The sequence below is a fragment of the Siniperca chuatsi genome, linkage group LG12 (genome assembly GCF_020085105.1).
Source record: "Siniperca chuatsi isolate FFG_IHB_CAS linkage group LG12, ASM2008510v1, whole genome shotgun sequence".
Classification (NCBI taxonomy): Eukaryota; Metazoa; Chordata; class Actinopteri; order Centrarchiformes; family Sinipercidae; genus Siniperca; species Siniperca chuatsi.
Genome location: NC_058053.1, coordinates 7728664 through 7744548, shown reverse-complemented (window position 1 = coordinate 7744548; position 15885 = coordinate 7728664). Strand labels below are relative to the sequence as shown.

Here is a 15885-nt window from a genome sequence, read left to right as displayed (position 1 = left end):
TATATTATGTTTTTCTCTACCTTTCTCTCTCTGTTTCATATTGTTTGTAATGCCCATCTCTCTGTCTTTCTGTCTGTATCGCTGCTTCTTTCTGTCCAGATTCGGGAAGAAAAAAGAGGAGAAGAAGGAGGCAAAAGCAGCTCTGCAGCGACAGAAGTCAGACATTCTGAGTGATCATGAGCTTGAGAGGATGAAAGATGAGAGGGAAAGGTGGGGAGCGTTCTGGAGATGAGATGATTAGGATTTTTTGTGCTTTAAATTTGCTGACATACAGAATCAGATACTGTGTATATTCAGACTAAGTTTTCTTGTCTTTTCTCACTTTGTTTTCCTCCTCCATTGCAGATCACTGTTCACTTATTCTCATGGAACACATTGAAACCACTTTATTAACATCTCTACCATTACCATTCTCTTTATCCCTCTCTACTCCATACTTCTCATTCCTGAGCTCATTACTAATGGTGTGGTTTTGTGGGGTTTGTTTAATGATGTCTCTCTGTGGTAGCCCTTGTAACTCAGTCATCATTAGCCCGCTCTTCAAAATCATGTTTCAGTGATATTTCTAGACGTCTTAACTGACTCTCCTTTCCGTCTGTCAGAATCGAAGCAGGGCATCCTGAGCTGCGAGAGCACCGGCCCAGAGACCAGCAAGGCGGTGGCGGCTCGGCATATCCAGATGTTGAGGATGACGACACAGACCCCAACTATGCCCGAATACAATCCTTCAGGGACCGAAATATGGGTTCAATGCTGCAGCCATTGTCTCAGTCACCTCCCTACAGTACAATTCAGCACACCCATGCCCGAACCCCTTCCCCCCAAGGCCCCTCTGCCTTTCCAGGGCATGGGAATCATGGTAACGACCCTGTAGCCATTCCTGATGATGACCCCCTTGATAGGCTGTACGCCAAGGTCAATAAACCAAGGGGAGCTGGAACTACATCTCCTTCTGTCTCTGCTACTGCCAATGACAGGTAAGGAACCATGGCCTTCTCAGGATTTACTTATTGCTCCAGCCTCTTGCTTAAAAGCAGCACAAAAAGGTTTGGTTGAGTAGTGTGACAAACTGTGGCAGAATTGGTACAATTTGATCAATTTGTCTTAAATTTAATTTTAGCATATAAAACATTAAGTATTAATTTTGTCTTTTTGAAATCTGTGGAAAACCTGAGCAGGAAGCTCCCAGGTTTCTCCCTCCTCCTTTCCTCTCCCATCCCACTTTGCAATGCAATATTATCTTGCTGATGCTTCATATTTCTCCCTCTCTTTTGCCCCTCACCTGTCTAAATCAGCTTTGTCTGCCACAGGCCAGTGTGTGTGTGTGTGTGTGTGTGTGTGTGTGTGTGTGTGTGTGTGTGTGTGTGTGTGTGTGTTTGAGAGCAACAGAGAGCTAGAGACAGACAGACAGAAAGGAAAAGATTGAATTGTTTGTGCTTTGAGCTTCAGTATGAGCGCTCGTGTACTCACATGCCCACTGACATACATATTGTGTGTGTATTTGTGTGTGTATGTGTGTGTTGTGTGTATCCCAGCAAGAAAAAAAAATCACTGCAGGGTTCAATGTGTTCCTCTCAGCTCCACAATCCTTACTCCTTACCTTTTATTATGTCAGTCACAGCTCACTTACTTCTGAATAAATCTACCAGTACAGATATTCTCACAGACAGACAGACAGACACACACACACACACACACACACACACACACACACACACACACACACACACACACACATCCACCTTATTTCTGTACCTCTCTTCATGCGAGGAAGTAAACTTGTTTGATGGACAGTTCCAGGCTTCATAGAGATGTTTTTTGACACTGTGTCTTTCTCGTATTGTTTCCTCCATGCATAAATAATGTTTCATCATGGAAAGTCAAGACTCATTTGACCTTGGCTTCTAGGGTAGACTGTTTTTATTTTCATTCAAAGTAAATTGCAAAAATGTTTGTAAATACACAAGGGGATGGGATCCGGCATGGTTCAAACCTTAGACAGGGATGTAATGCAGTGCCAGGTTCTTCCAAAGCTATACTAAAGGTCATGGGTGAGACACCACATTCTTTAAGTAAATATAAGTAAATGCTACTTATACAGAGTGCCATAAAATAATTTGTCCTAAGTTGAGTCTACTCTTTAATTATCAGTATGTGAGCCTAGTATGTTGTTGTGAAATTATACCTTTTAAAACAATTTTTGACCCTTCAACTGCAGATTTTCACACATACCCCATAATATGGTCTAATATTCATACAGTATAATTTGGATTATGTAAATATACATAGTTAATGCATGATTATATGTACAGCTAAATATGTTAATCACAGCCGACAGTTTGAAATATTTACTATGTAATATGTTATGAGCTAAGCCAACGCTTCAGTTTCTAACATGAACTTCTAACTTTAACTTGTAAGGTACTACTACTTTATTCAACAAATTCATAATTAACTAGATGAATAAGTAAGTCCCATGGATCCAGTGTGGGCTTTTCCAGAAGATGTACTTGATCTCAGTTGTTGACACAGTGCTAATTTGTGGGTATTTAGTTTAATTTATCCAACATTTCTTTACTTACATTTTCCCATCTCTTTCCTTCTTTAAAAGAAGTAAAACGAGTCTAAGAATGTCTTGATTTTGGAAACCTGTATCCATGGCCACAGCAGTCCTGGCAGATATTGCTATTCATTTATCATCACTTCCTGGAACCTGATGATGCAGACAGAAGGAAGTCCAGGTATTGGCTGACAGTAATCGATGGTGCCAAAAAAAGAAAGCAGTGTGTCAGCGGTGTCTGTGTGTGCGTGACTCTGTGTTACTGTGCGTCAAGGGAGGCCAGAGCTGCATATGCATGTGGGAGACAGAGATAAACAAAATCGCTAAAGACTCCATTCCATCAACATCTCAGCAAAGCAATGAAGCACACCGATTTACACACACACACACACACACACACACACACACACACACAAATAAATAAATAAAATGCGTTCCTATAAATATAGATTGAATGTGTGAATGTTGCTCCATGCTACCTAAGAGGGAACTTGTGTCGTTATGTACCAGCCAACAGCGGACCCCTGTCAATCCATACCATACAAGTGTAGACCTTTTTCTGTAATGTGAATCAACAGATAAAATGAATTCCCATAAATATAGATTGAGGACACAATTACTTTGAAAAATGAAAAATAAAATCCTGTGCTTGTGAAAACTCGTCAGGGGAGTGTTTTGGGACTGAACAATTTTGAAGGTATAGTAAACGTCTAATGTTAGTGATTAAAAATGAAAAAAACATTTTATTTCTAAATTTATCCTGGTTGTTTTTGGTTTTTATTTTCAAGTATTATTAATTTTCCTTGTATGTGGACTGAATGTAAGATGCAGACAGACAGCTGTCTGTTAGAAAGCAAGTCATGGATATTAAAAAATGGCTCAAAAAGCCAAACGAGACAGGCACTGCCTTGATAGTGTTGGATAATGATGATAATTTAAGGGATGAAACAATACCACCTCTGTCTCAGCAGTATGCTATTTTTTATTGCCTTTGCTCGCCCATACAGTCTGCTCTGTAACTACTGGTCCACCTCCACTAATTTGAAAAGCCCCCATAGGGATTTTACTCTTGAACTGGGTCTAAGCCAAACACTAAAAAAGCTCATAAATGTAGACAGTATTCTTTCATCACTGCAGGTATCTCTACGGTAAATGCGCAACAAAGATCATCACTCATTAGACACTCAATAGTTACCCCAATGAACATAATGCTTGAATCTGTCAAAAGCTGTGACCAACTCCATAGTAGAGGAGCAACAGGTTGTGAGACGTCTGAAATAACAATGATGAAGACAAGAGCACATTAATCGATAAGGCTGGGGTGCATAGATGGGGCAGGGGGAAAATTGTTGCCCATCACCACAGACACCTGAGTTTTGATGCTCACAGTGCCTCTGCTTTAGTTAGCCTTATGTAAGCTAGCTGGAATACATCTTTCAAGTTTTCCAATTAATAATTGAAACAAACAGCAAGGCTGCACACAGCCTTCCGCAACAGTTTCATCGTCTTTGCAGGAGTTCAAACATCATGTCAGTTTCTTCGGACATCTGACAAGGGCAGCAGTGTGTGGCAGTTTACACATGTAGGTCTTAAAATAGAGCCAATTATATTCCCCAGCACACATTTATGTGCCTGGCTGCATGTGTGCATTTTTGTGTGTGTTTGTGAGTGTTCAGAGATTTATTTTTTTTATCAGTGGTTTCCTTTAAACAGCTCTATTATGGAAGGACAGTTATTTAACCACACAGCACAGTGATATATCACACTGTCTGCTTCTCAACCAGCCCACCACCTTTAATTCTAAAGGGCACAGCCAGCTCAGTTCCTTATGCATGGCAGAGTTTAATGCAGACTCATTTAGTAAACCCATTACACACACACACACAGACACCACACATTTGGTAAAGATTACACACACACAAAGGCATGAATATGTTTGGGTGAAAAAACTCTCTCTCTCTCTCTCTCTCTCTCTCTCTCACACACAGGCCCAAAGTATTTCCTATATCATCATTCTTCACATAAGACAACGTCCACAATAATATATTTTGTTTTCAAACAATGGGTGTCCCACACTAGCATTTGCAGGTTGTTTTCATTTCACTGATATCAATCAAATCACTAGTTTATGATCTCAAAGTCTCCCGAAATGCACTTAAATACAGCTTAATGACACCTTCACTGTTATCGGCTATATTAACTTTTCAAAACAAGTGATCACAGAGTAGGTTAGAGGCAACTGAAAGTTTTCTTCCTATATTTACCGCCACACAACCCCCAAACAAGCTTATGTCATTGTCTTCACATTTATCCACACTGGAGACTGTTTTCAAAAAAAAAAAACAAAGACAAAGAAAAAAGTCTTCAGGGGTCAAAAAGCCAGCTAAGTGTGGATGGAGTGCTAAATCGGAGAGAAAAATGGTACATTTTCAAAATTAGTCAGCTTAGTGTGGACGTACAGTCAGTGTCCACCCTCTTGCAGCTCCTCTGCCTCTCTTCCATCACAGATGGACAGATTGGAGGGCCTGAGTGGCTCACATAGGGAAGGGAGTAGCAAGGGAACCAGGGTGGGAGAGAAAAGGATGCAAGCAAAGGAGCTCTTTAGAAGATTTTGAAGTGGAGAGCAGGCTTCTTTGCCCACCCTCTGCCTACGCACACACACACACACATATATACACTAACTTTCTCGCTCCCTCTCGTCCTCTCACTAGAACCATTTTGTCTTGTGCACTCACACACTTAGGTGCGTGTGTGTGTGTGTGTGTCAAACACACATAGTCCATTTTCTGAAGTGACCACCCAAGCCATGGATGAGTGCTGCCCTCCGTTTTCTTGAGTGGGTGCCCCCTCCCACCCTTGCCCAACCACTACCACTACCACCACCACCTAACCCTTCCAAGTGCCCCTTGCAGGTTACCATAACAACCACGACCTCTGGCACTTCACCAATTAGAAAACAATCAGCCTGGAGAGACCAGAGTGGAGTGAGCTTGAGAGAGAGAGGGACTTACTGTAGCGCATGAGTGAAAGATAAGTAGAGAGCAAATAACATCAAGAAAGAAAGAAAGAAGACTTGGAGAAAGCATAGCTCCTCCTAGTCTAAGAAAATGAATAGCACAATACAGTGATACTTATAATGAAGATCTAATGCAATCCAATGCAGTGGCCTTGCAACAGATGTTTTGAGATAGAGAGAGGTGTTGATTCAACCCTGGAGTCATTTTTGCCGTCATGTACTGTACTGTGTTATATAGTAACGTGTAAATAATGTTTTTGACCTGCCCGGTTTGTATAAAAGCTATGCAGGCCTACACTTTACACAGTATAATGTAGCACACAAACATAGGTTTGAAAAGCATTTTAAGACACATGTCATAAACAAAAAGGACCATGCTCAAGATGACAATAGTGGTATTACCAAATTAAGCTGAATAAACATCTGCTGGATCCACAACACTTATAAAATGTTGCCATTTATTGAAAAGACAAAGTTTCTGCTCCACCCTCCTCTCCCTCCTTAGTGCTGCTCAATTTGTGTTTGTTTTGACGTTTGCTTGACTAAAGAGGATAAACATGTTGGAAGTAATTTTGCCATTGGCTTTCACCATCTGCCGTTGCGAGAAAGTCTAGTGAAAACTTTACTTTTGTTTGTGCTGGAAGAGCAGATGTACACTTACTTGCTTTATATCATACAGTAATAGTCTTTCCTTCTGTATAGCAATCCACCAGATTGCTTGTGAGATACTAGTGAGTGTGACACAATGTAAGCTGTAGTGTAGAGGCGGCCAGGCTTTTTTTGACTGCTAAAATGCTACTCATGGGCAAATGTATTGATTTATAGACCATACACTGTACCTTACCTAACATATTTAAGCTTACATATATAGATTGTGCTCATCTTACCTAACAGAGTACATGAACGGAAACAACATGTGCTCCCAAAATGTGTCTTAAGAGTCAAAATGGTGAAAAGAGACCAAGAGAGACATAGAGGGAGCTGGTACAGGAGAGAGGGATGAGCTTGGCTGCTCACTGAAGAGGCTTTCTTTCCTCCATGTTAATTAATCTGACATTCTCTCAGTTAAATGAGTGCCACACACACACACACACACACACAGCCTCTTTTTTTTTTTTACACAGTAATACATACTCATGGTTTTTATCTTGCACACTTCTCACACACACTGTGGAGGGAGCTTTTAGTGGATGCCAGGTTGGTCTGTGCGAGTCCTGTTTTCCTCATCAGTCTCTCCTTGTAGGTAATTAGTTTAGTGGGGCTGTGTGTGTGTGTGTGTGTGTGTGTGTGTGTGTGTGTGTGTGTTAGGGGATGTGTCTTTGCTAGCTTTGGGTAGTAACATGATTTTGGCGCTAATAACAATTAAAGTAAATAATATAAGTCATGAAGAAAAGCTCTTTACTGAATGAACAACTGAGGTCACATAAACACAAAATGCACTGATAAATAGCTGCGGCATGAGCGCTAACGTACAGGCCTGATTTGTAATGGTTTCTATCACATTTCAGTCAATTTTACAAGGATCCAGTGGAAGTCCTGCTGTCTATTTGCAACATCCGCATATGTAGCTCCTTGTCCTTCTGACATGGAAGACAGTGTTTGCATTTTTTGGACAAGTAACCTGCAATTAATCTCCACAGCTTTGGTTCTTTGTTAAAGCAGCTTAAAACAACCCATCGCATCCTCTACCGACTGTTTAATCTTTACTAACTAGTTTTACTTGTCTTACTTTGAAACAGTACCGCAGGTGTGCATTTGTCCCAGATCTACAATACGCTCTTATGTGTTATTTAAAAGATCTATTTTGTCATTTATATATGACAAATAAAATTGCATTACTATGGAAACTCTGTGGAAAGAAATTTGAAAGGTTCTGCTAATTTAAAAACTGAGAGAAGCAAGTGGATTCAAGGACCATGGCGGATATGAGAGAGAAGTTTGGAGTGTTTTGGAACTAAAGGGCGGTAAAATGGAAGGTTAAGTGGGATTAGGAATAAAGAGGAAGGGAAGTTAAAGAATGGAAGCGGGGAAGGGGTGAAACAAGAGAGGTATGGAGAAGAAAGAGCCAGAATGAGTAAAAAGACGAATTGTTGAAGAAAAGGGGGATTTCATTTCTAAAAGCAGGAAGGGAGGGATACAGAGTAGAGAAAGTGGAGATTAAAGGTTAGGGAAAAGGGGGAAGTGAACAAAATGGAAAGAGAAGTGGAGCGAACTGGAGAGATTTGGAGAAAAGGATTGAGGGCCAGTGCATGTTTAGAGCTAAAAAAAATGAAAGAGAAGAGGTTGATTTGGAAGAGAGAATAGAGGGTCCAAATTTTGTGGGCTGAAAGGACACGAGTGGACCCAAATAATTACAGGAACGAGAAAGGTGGATCAACTAGCGAAGAGAAAAGGAGAAGGGAAGAGATAGCGAGGGATTCAGAGGGTAAGAGAGTGGATGTTTGGGATAATTCAACAGATGAGATAAAGAACGAGGTGGACAGAGTGAGGACATGCAAGGAGAATGAGGAGGGGGTCAGTGAATGTCCAGGGATAAAAGGGCAAGTTAGACGAGAAGAGGAAATAGAAAAGTAGGAAAAAGTAAGGGATAAACTGAACTGAGATGCTGGGAGTAGAGAATGTGAAGAGGACCAAAAAAGAGGAATGAGAAGAGGTGGGGGGGCAAGTGATGGCGAGCAGACGAGAAAAGGGCCAGAGTGTGTGTTTTCCGGACTCAAAGCGCATTATTCAGTCTGGCTAATAAGGAAAAGCTCTCAAGAGGCACTCGTCTGCTCCATCCCTTCCTCTGCCTTGCTCTCTTTCCTTCAATATACCCTTTAGGTCTCTCTCCCCACATTGCACTCGCTTCCTCTTATTTATGATTTCCGCCTCTCGTATTTGCACAAGTAGTTCTCAATGAAAAATAAATTCCATGCAAAGGACATCCTCCCGCGATGGAGCACGTACACGGTAAAAGGACACATGGGAACATAGACGAAGGCTCTTAAAAGGACTCACACATAGAGATGAACACACTAAAAGTTTCAAGAGACAAAAGGAATACGCTCAGGGGCGAAATTAGCTTTGCTTATCTTTCATGTTATTTTCCATCTAACTAGATGTTTGTTGTTCCTGTACTCAATCTCGTACCTTTTTCATACAGTAGGGATTATTAAAAAGTGAATTAAATTGAAATTTCAGTAGTGGTAACCTGTAGCTAAGCAACACGCACACTCATTTTTGTGGGTTTTGTGTGTATATTGTATTTCTCAGATTCTATTTGGCAAAGACTTTTATGATTTATATGCAGTGCATTACTTATTTCTGTGCGCAGGTGTGGCTCTGCTCTTTCACCATGTGTGAGAGGGTTAGGTTTTTTGTGCAATAATAAAATGTATGTATAGTATATTTTAGCTTCCCGGGGGGTGGACATGCAGGGGCAGCCTCCTGGTTTACTGGGTGATGGGCTCATGGACCGAAGTGTCATGTTGATGCATGTTCCTGCAATGTTAATGAAGTTAGTGTGTTTTACAGTGTGATTTGCTATGTGCCCGTAGTTTCACAGGCAACTGCCTCACTGAGTTTATCGTGAGTGAGCCACAGCTCACCACAATATGTTTGTTTTCGCATCCATAAACTCAATGTGAGCTTGCATTTAATGTATTCACAGTGAATCCAGTCGAGTGCCTCGTCGTAGCAGTGTGTGCACCATGCTTTGCTCACTTACTTACTGACTACTCATAAATGATGTATGAGGTTCACAAGTGTTTATATTATGGCCATATTTTCTGAATAAATGCTGCAGATTTCTGTTCACGTCATATAACCATGAAGTTATCACCACACCTTTTTAGAAAAATGAACTCATGTTTGGGGATGAGAATTTAGCTAAAGAATTTTGGATAAGGGTAGGGTTAGTTATCATGCTTGAGGTTGAGTGAAATTATTCCGGTTAAGGTAAAGGCTGCAGTTTGGCTTAATTAAATCTAATTAAACTACCCTAGGTTGAGTCCACATGGCCAGCACATATTTGTATAACAAGCAAAGGAAATTTGACAGAGAACATGGGCGAGATGAGGTCATGTGAAGTAAAGGTCAGCTGGAGCGACTTCTCAAACCTTCAGGAATAATTAAAGAGATTCTTAGTCAAGTTAGAATCAAGTGTAAAACGCCCAAATGGCTTTCAACAGTGAGGACAAGAGTTATATATCTATATGGCTGTGGAGAAAGCCATAACATTATTATTTGGTTTGTGTGCCGAAGTTTGACCTTTACCACTTTTGTCAGTAGATACACCTGTCATTTTTCTGTTCTTTGGGAGCCTGCAACTGCACCTTTCCTACGACAGTTCTCCTCTAATATAACCCGATAATGGCTCTGACATAGCCTGATATCTTTGTTTATCCTGCCCCTATTGTGTCCTGTGTGATGACAAAAGAGAGAAACATCCTAATACCCACTTACAAAAATTAACTATAATCTTTCCCTAACCTTGGCCAAGTCATTTTTATGACTAAACTTGCCCAAACCTTAACCCTACTGGTGGCAGAAAAATGCAAAAATGCTCATATGAATCATTTTAGTAATGGTTTAAAAAGACACTGACAAGCTGTCCTGCCATTTTTATTGATCATTTTAAAGGCAATGACAAACAACCGATTTTGTTGTTTTAGGAGGTCTTGTACTGAAGATAGTGGACTACATAGAACGTTAAAATAGCTACAGAGATACCATGGGGGGACCACAAGACCTGTCATTGGTCAGCTTGGGCTGCTTGTGTTTCCCCTTGCAAGTTTCTGAGTAAAGACAGCATAAAGCAGGTTGGAGAAAGGTTCACTAATTGTCTCCTTTTCATCAACATACATCTAGCAAAGCCATCTCCACTGCAGATCTTCAGTTTCCTGCGATCGTCACTCTGTATCACAGTCAAATATAGAACATAAACAGGCCTTTTCAGTAATTAGGCGAACCTTCCCATCGTCATGGAACCGTACAATACATCTGTCTGGTTTTGCTGTGGCCAGTCAACCAGTTAAATATAACACTGAACTATGAGTCAAAACCTACGCTGTAGGTATCTGTCACGGGACGGCCATTAACCCTTTAACCCCTTTGCGTCAAATATAAATCCAGTTTTAGAGAGATGCCATCCACAGCTATTGTGGTTGGCAGAGGCATCAGGCAAATAGGCCTCCTGCCACACACATGGCTGTTAAAGTCAAAGGGGAATGTTGAGCCAGACAGCCTGCCTACATGATTTTATGCCAGCCAGTTTACCACCTGTAGCGCTCCCTCGCTCTCTGTCTGTCACACACACACACACACACATATATAAGGCTTGTCTAAATAATGTTATGCCAGACGATTTTCAATCTGTACAATGCGCACTCACACGACGATAGGATGCCAGCCTCCTCTGCCACTGTGAGCATCTCTCTTACACACACAGGCATTTAGACAGCTAGTCTGATTGATGTCATGGCAGTCGATAGAGCGCTAATTACTCCCCATGCTTAGACGGCGCCGCGTAAGGAGCAGTGTCATATCCTGTCAGCTGCATTTTAAAAACACTTGTCACTTCCTGTTAGCCTGTAGAGGAAAAGAGAACAACAGAGCAACCTGACAGCACATACACTCTACATACACAACCGCACTGTATTACACGTTTTTCTCTCTCCATTCTTGCCCCTTTCTTTTTTTCTCCCTCTGACCCACCTGACAGCACTGGTGATCTTTTGTTGTCAGACTTCATTAGCGGAGACGTCAGCTAATTGGAGCCTAGCACAAACTCGGGAGATTAGGAGGAAGAAGATGATGAAGAGCGAGACGAGGAAGATATGGAGGGAGGGAAGAGGGAGGCAGGGCAGAGGAGATGGAGATGAGCAGATTAGGAGTGGGAGGGAGGAGAGATGGATGGTATCAAGGTGGGGATGGAAATTACAGCAGAGACGATTACCTGCATAAACTGTGGAGAGTCGAATGAGGCGAGAGAGTGAGCAAAGGATGAATGGTGGTGCGAGAAATTGAAAATAGATTGTGGAGAAAGAGTGACAGAATTGTGAATATTTACTGCTCTAAATGAGTCACAGTAAAGGAAAATGCGAAAAGAAAATTGAATACATCACTGAAATGTCAAAATGACAGAATATATAACATAAAGAAAGTTTCTATCCGTATCAACACGTGAGGGATCATAGTTCACATTGATTAAGTTGTTTTTGTTACTTGCAAGTAATCCTGTGTGTGTGTGTGTGTGTGTGTGTGTGTGTGTGTGTGTGTGTGTGTAAGTGAGAGCAAGCAGCCGAGTGAAACAGAGGTACAAGATACAGGGAGAGAGAGATAACACATTGACCTGTGTCCGTTGTTGTGATCTGGTTGATCCGTGTAAGACACAGCTGATAACGATCCTCTACAACTAGACACTGGGGAGAACTCACAGACCAGCATGCATTTGTGGATGTATGGAAAGAAAAAGACTACAACTCCCTCTTGTCATCATCAGTCAATATTAAACTACATTTCCTCTGTTGTGCTCCCTCACAGTTATCGATTGTGGTTTGTGTCCTGTCATTGCCGAGAAAAGATACCAGCCTAAAAATAGTAAAATAATACTTATTTTTAGACTGTTCATTTATGGGTTAAAATACCAATTAATTCTTCGTGTTTTGTAACAACATAAAAAATCATATTGGAGTTGTAATGAATTGAATTAAGTGATTATGTATAATTAAGTAAATTTGTATTATTGGCTAAAAAGGTTTTGAGGTTCCTGCCTTATTACGTCTCATTTGAATAGGAAGTCGATGTTCATTTTCTGTTGTATTGAAAAGGGTAAGATAGTCATCTTTAACTCTTGACATTTCTAAAACTTCAAAACACACAGATATTGTTTGCTGCATTGATCAGCATCACTAGGATGCAAAGTCACAAATTTCCTACTTTCCATGAATGGGGTGTAGGAGCCATTTATATACAGTGTGTACCATCTCATAAGCTTTTAAATCCATCCATCCATTTTCTACCCGACCCCCGTTAGGGGGTCGCGGGTGACTGGAGCCTATCCCAGTGACTTCGGGCCTTAGGCAGGGCACACCCTGGACAGTGGCCAACTCGTCGCAGGGCGAACACAGACACAGACAAGGACAGACAACCATTCACTCACACATTCATTCAATACGGGCAATTTAGAGTTATCAATTAACCTACACATGCATGTCTTTGGACGGTGGGAGGAAGCCGGAGAACCCGGAGAGAACCCACGGTAACACGGGGAGGACATGCAGACTCCACCCAGAGAGATTGTGTGATGTTGGTCCGGTCCGGGAATCGAACCCACGAACCCACGATCTCCTTATTGGGAGGCAGGAGCTGTAGCCGCTCTGCCACCGTGCACCCCAGCTTTTAAATCAATTGCAGTTTATGTTTTCAAGCTTTATTGATTTTTCAAATGGCTATCATGACTGTATTTATGCTAATAAAAGGAAATCCTACTACTTGACTTTTCTCAGAAGGTCAACAGCTGTGCCAGTGGGTAGCATTTTTATCCTTTGTTCCTTCCAGGAATGCAGGACTGACACTCACCCTCGCTCTCTCTCTCTTACACACACACACACATTGTAATATTTGGATAGTAAAGTACAATTTTACTCCCTCTGATACTGAATTGTAACACTCAATCAAAGAGATCTCTACATCCATGAAAAAGATCTCAGTAGACTATCGGGTTTTATCATAGTTTCGTATTGTGTAGCTTCTCATTTTTCTATACACATACCAACACACACTCTCACATACACACATTTGCAAACACGTGATAAATCAGACTGAGCAGAGAGTCTGAATGACATATTCCCCCCTGTGCCACATCTAAGAGCAGACCATACATCACCTGTGTGATTGTCCATCCCTGTATGTGTGCATCTTTGTGCTTATGTGTGTGTGTTGCTGCTTGTGTGGCAGACTACACCATGGATCCCTTGGCCATTTTGTGTCAGATTTATCAAACCTTTCAGCTCAAAGTCATCTGTTAGAGAGAACAAAAACATTTGCTTGACCTGTCCTTTCTCTCTTTCTTTGTCTCACCCTTTTTCTGTGGTATCCATCTCTTAATCTGTCCCTGTCTTTCATGTATACATGTATACACCCCTTAGTGATTTTTTTCTGATGGAAGGAAAATACTAATAGATCATAAGGTGGATATGACAAATCACTGTGTTTTCCTTTAGATACCAGCACTGGTGTTTGTAATGGATTTGCCACATCACTCAGCATGATTTTTAAATTATTGATGTTGTTATTAAGTCTAGCTTAAAGTGAACCAGGCTGATAATGCCTTTTCAGGGTATTTATTTACACTTAATAGAGGCAATAAAGTTTAAATAAATAAATTTAGAAGAATTTAAACCTATGCATAGTATATTTTTGCTGAATGGATTGTAACAGATCTCACATCATGCCATTAAAAATTAATGTTAAATATGCATGACCAATGATCACATGTCACACTTTATCCCAGCTTCAACAGTGGAGATGGCAAAAATGACAAAGATCCCAAAACTGATCAAGAGCAAACCAGAAAACAGATTTTAAGGGTGTTACTTTAAGAAATTGCACCTTTTATAACCAGGCCTGTAAATATTTATAGGCCTTAATGACACGGACATATTCCTTTGCTGTGGACATTGATATATTTTAGGGCGTATCTCACCATGTTATTAATGGAACAGAAGTCTTAATTATTAATAGCAGCATTATTAACAGCTATGCCGAGTTTCCGATTCTGATTTTAAACATTTATAGAATTATTATTGGTTTGACAGAGCAAGAGCAGGAGATTGATCTCCTTGGGCTTGTGTGTGTGTATGTGTGTGTGAGTGAAAGAGAGAAAAAGAGGAGTCTGTTGCTGGACTAGAGTCTGTATGCTTTTATTTTGAAACATGTACACTTTATACATGAGTTATTATTTGACCTTAATATTATACCAAAATGAAAGCCACACTCATTATAGTTATTCCAGACTGTCACGGACACGCCAAGCTCCACGGTCACCCAATCACAACGCACTCCCTCACCAGAGTACTAACCACTCACACACACCTGCTCCCCATCAGCACCTCATCTACACTAGTATAAAAGCACACTACTCACCCCAGCCAGTTGTCCGGTCTTGTGAATACGAAGGACTCTCCCCATTGATGATGGAAGCCTTTTGGATGCCTTCCATTTCCTACGCCAGTATGCGCTTCAACTCCAGTGTTCCTTCATCCAGTCGTGAGTTTACCTGTCTCCAGTATGTGTGGCTCCGGTTCCCAATCTCCAACCCCATCCTGCAAAGGACAGTATCAGTACTCCACTCGTTATTCTAGACTGCTCCATCACCCATCACTTACCAGCTTACTGTGTGCTCATTGCTGTGTTCAATAAAAACTACATCTGTCTCCACCTCAGTGTCTCCTGCCCTTCTGTCCGTAACACAGACATAACATTTAAGTAATTAAAGAAAGACAGCATTTCAGTTGCAAACATGTTTTAGACACAGAGTCATCTTGTGTATCACGCACAAGCACAGACCAATGCTGTGCTATTTGACTATTACCACACTAACCCATACTATTGGTGTTTAACGACCACAAGGTAGTTAAAAAGTGAAGTCATACAAGTCTGCTTTTTTTATGGCTTACTTGTTTCTCTGAAGCTAATCAATAGCTTCCTCAGTCTGTGGTCATGGAAATATTTGCATAAATGTGCGTGTATGTTTGTGTGAGTGTTGTGCTATGTCTTTGTTTATCATATTTATTTCTTCTTGAGCCCACCCTCCTCCTTTTATGTGGGGTCATAAATCGTATAAAGTTGCTTTTGCGTGCGTGTGTGTGTGTGTGTGTGTGTGTGTGTGTGTGTGTGTGTGTGTGTGTGTGTGTGTGTGTGTGTGTGTGTGTGTGTGTGTGTGTGTTTGTTTATGTGTGTGCATGCGTCTGTGGACAGAAAATGAATGTTGTGTACATTTTGCCACCCCATTCTCCCAGCCCCTCTGTCAATAAAGTGGAGCAGAGGGTGAGGTGGTGTGTAGGCGTGTGTGTAGGTGTGTGTGAGGTGTGTTTTATCTGGAGCTCCTTGTGACACAAATCTTTTGTACTGTGATGCATTAACAGCACATTAAAAAAGCACAGAATAGAGCGGAGCAGGACACAGAAAAATATAGGAGTAGAATAGCATACATTTGACCATCGTATAACATCGTTCCACAGCTTTTGGTTGAGTGTAGATGTTTTGCTGAAGTTGAGCATGCAAAACAGCAAAATGTAGTGTCAGTTCAGTAAAACTCAAGAGAACT

At 41.0% G+C, this 15885-nt stretch overlaps 1 protein-coding gene across 4 annotated transcripts in view; it reads left to right on the top strand.

Moving 5' to 3' along the window:
- The window catches only part of pard3bb (par-3 family cell polarity regulator beta b), a 212230-nt gene that overhangs the window by 134756 nt on the left and 61589 nt on the right, over window positions 1-15885 (top strand). For all 4 annotated transcript variants that reach the window (XM_044216505.1, XM_044216503.1, XM_044216504.1 and 1 more), the window contains 2 exons: window positions 100-210; window positions 603-977. In XM_044216505.1, coding sequence (XP_044072440.1) covers window positions 100-210; window positions 603-977 — 486 coding nt within the window. The remainder of the gene's footprint in view (window positions 1-99; window positions 211-602; window positions 978-15885) is intronic.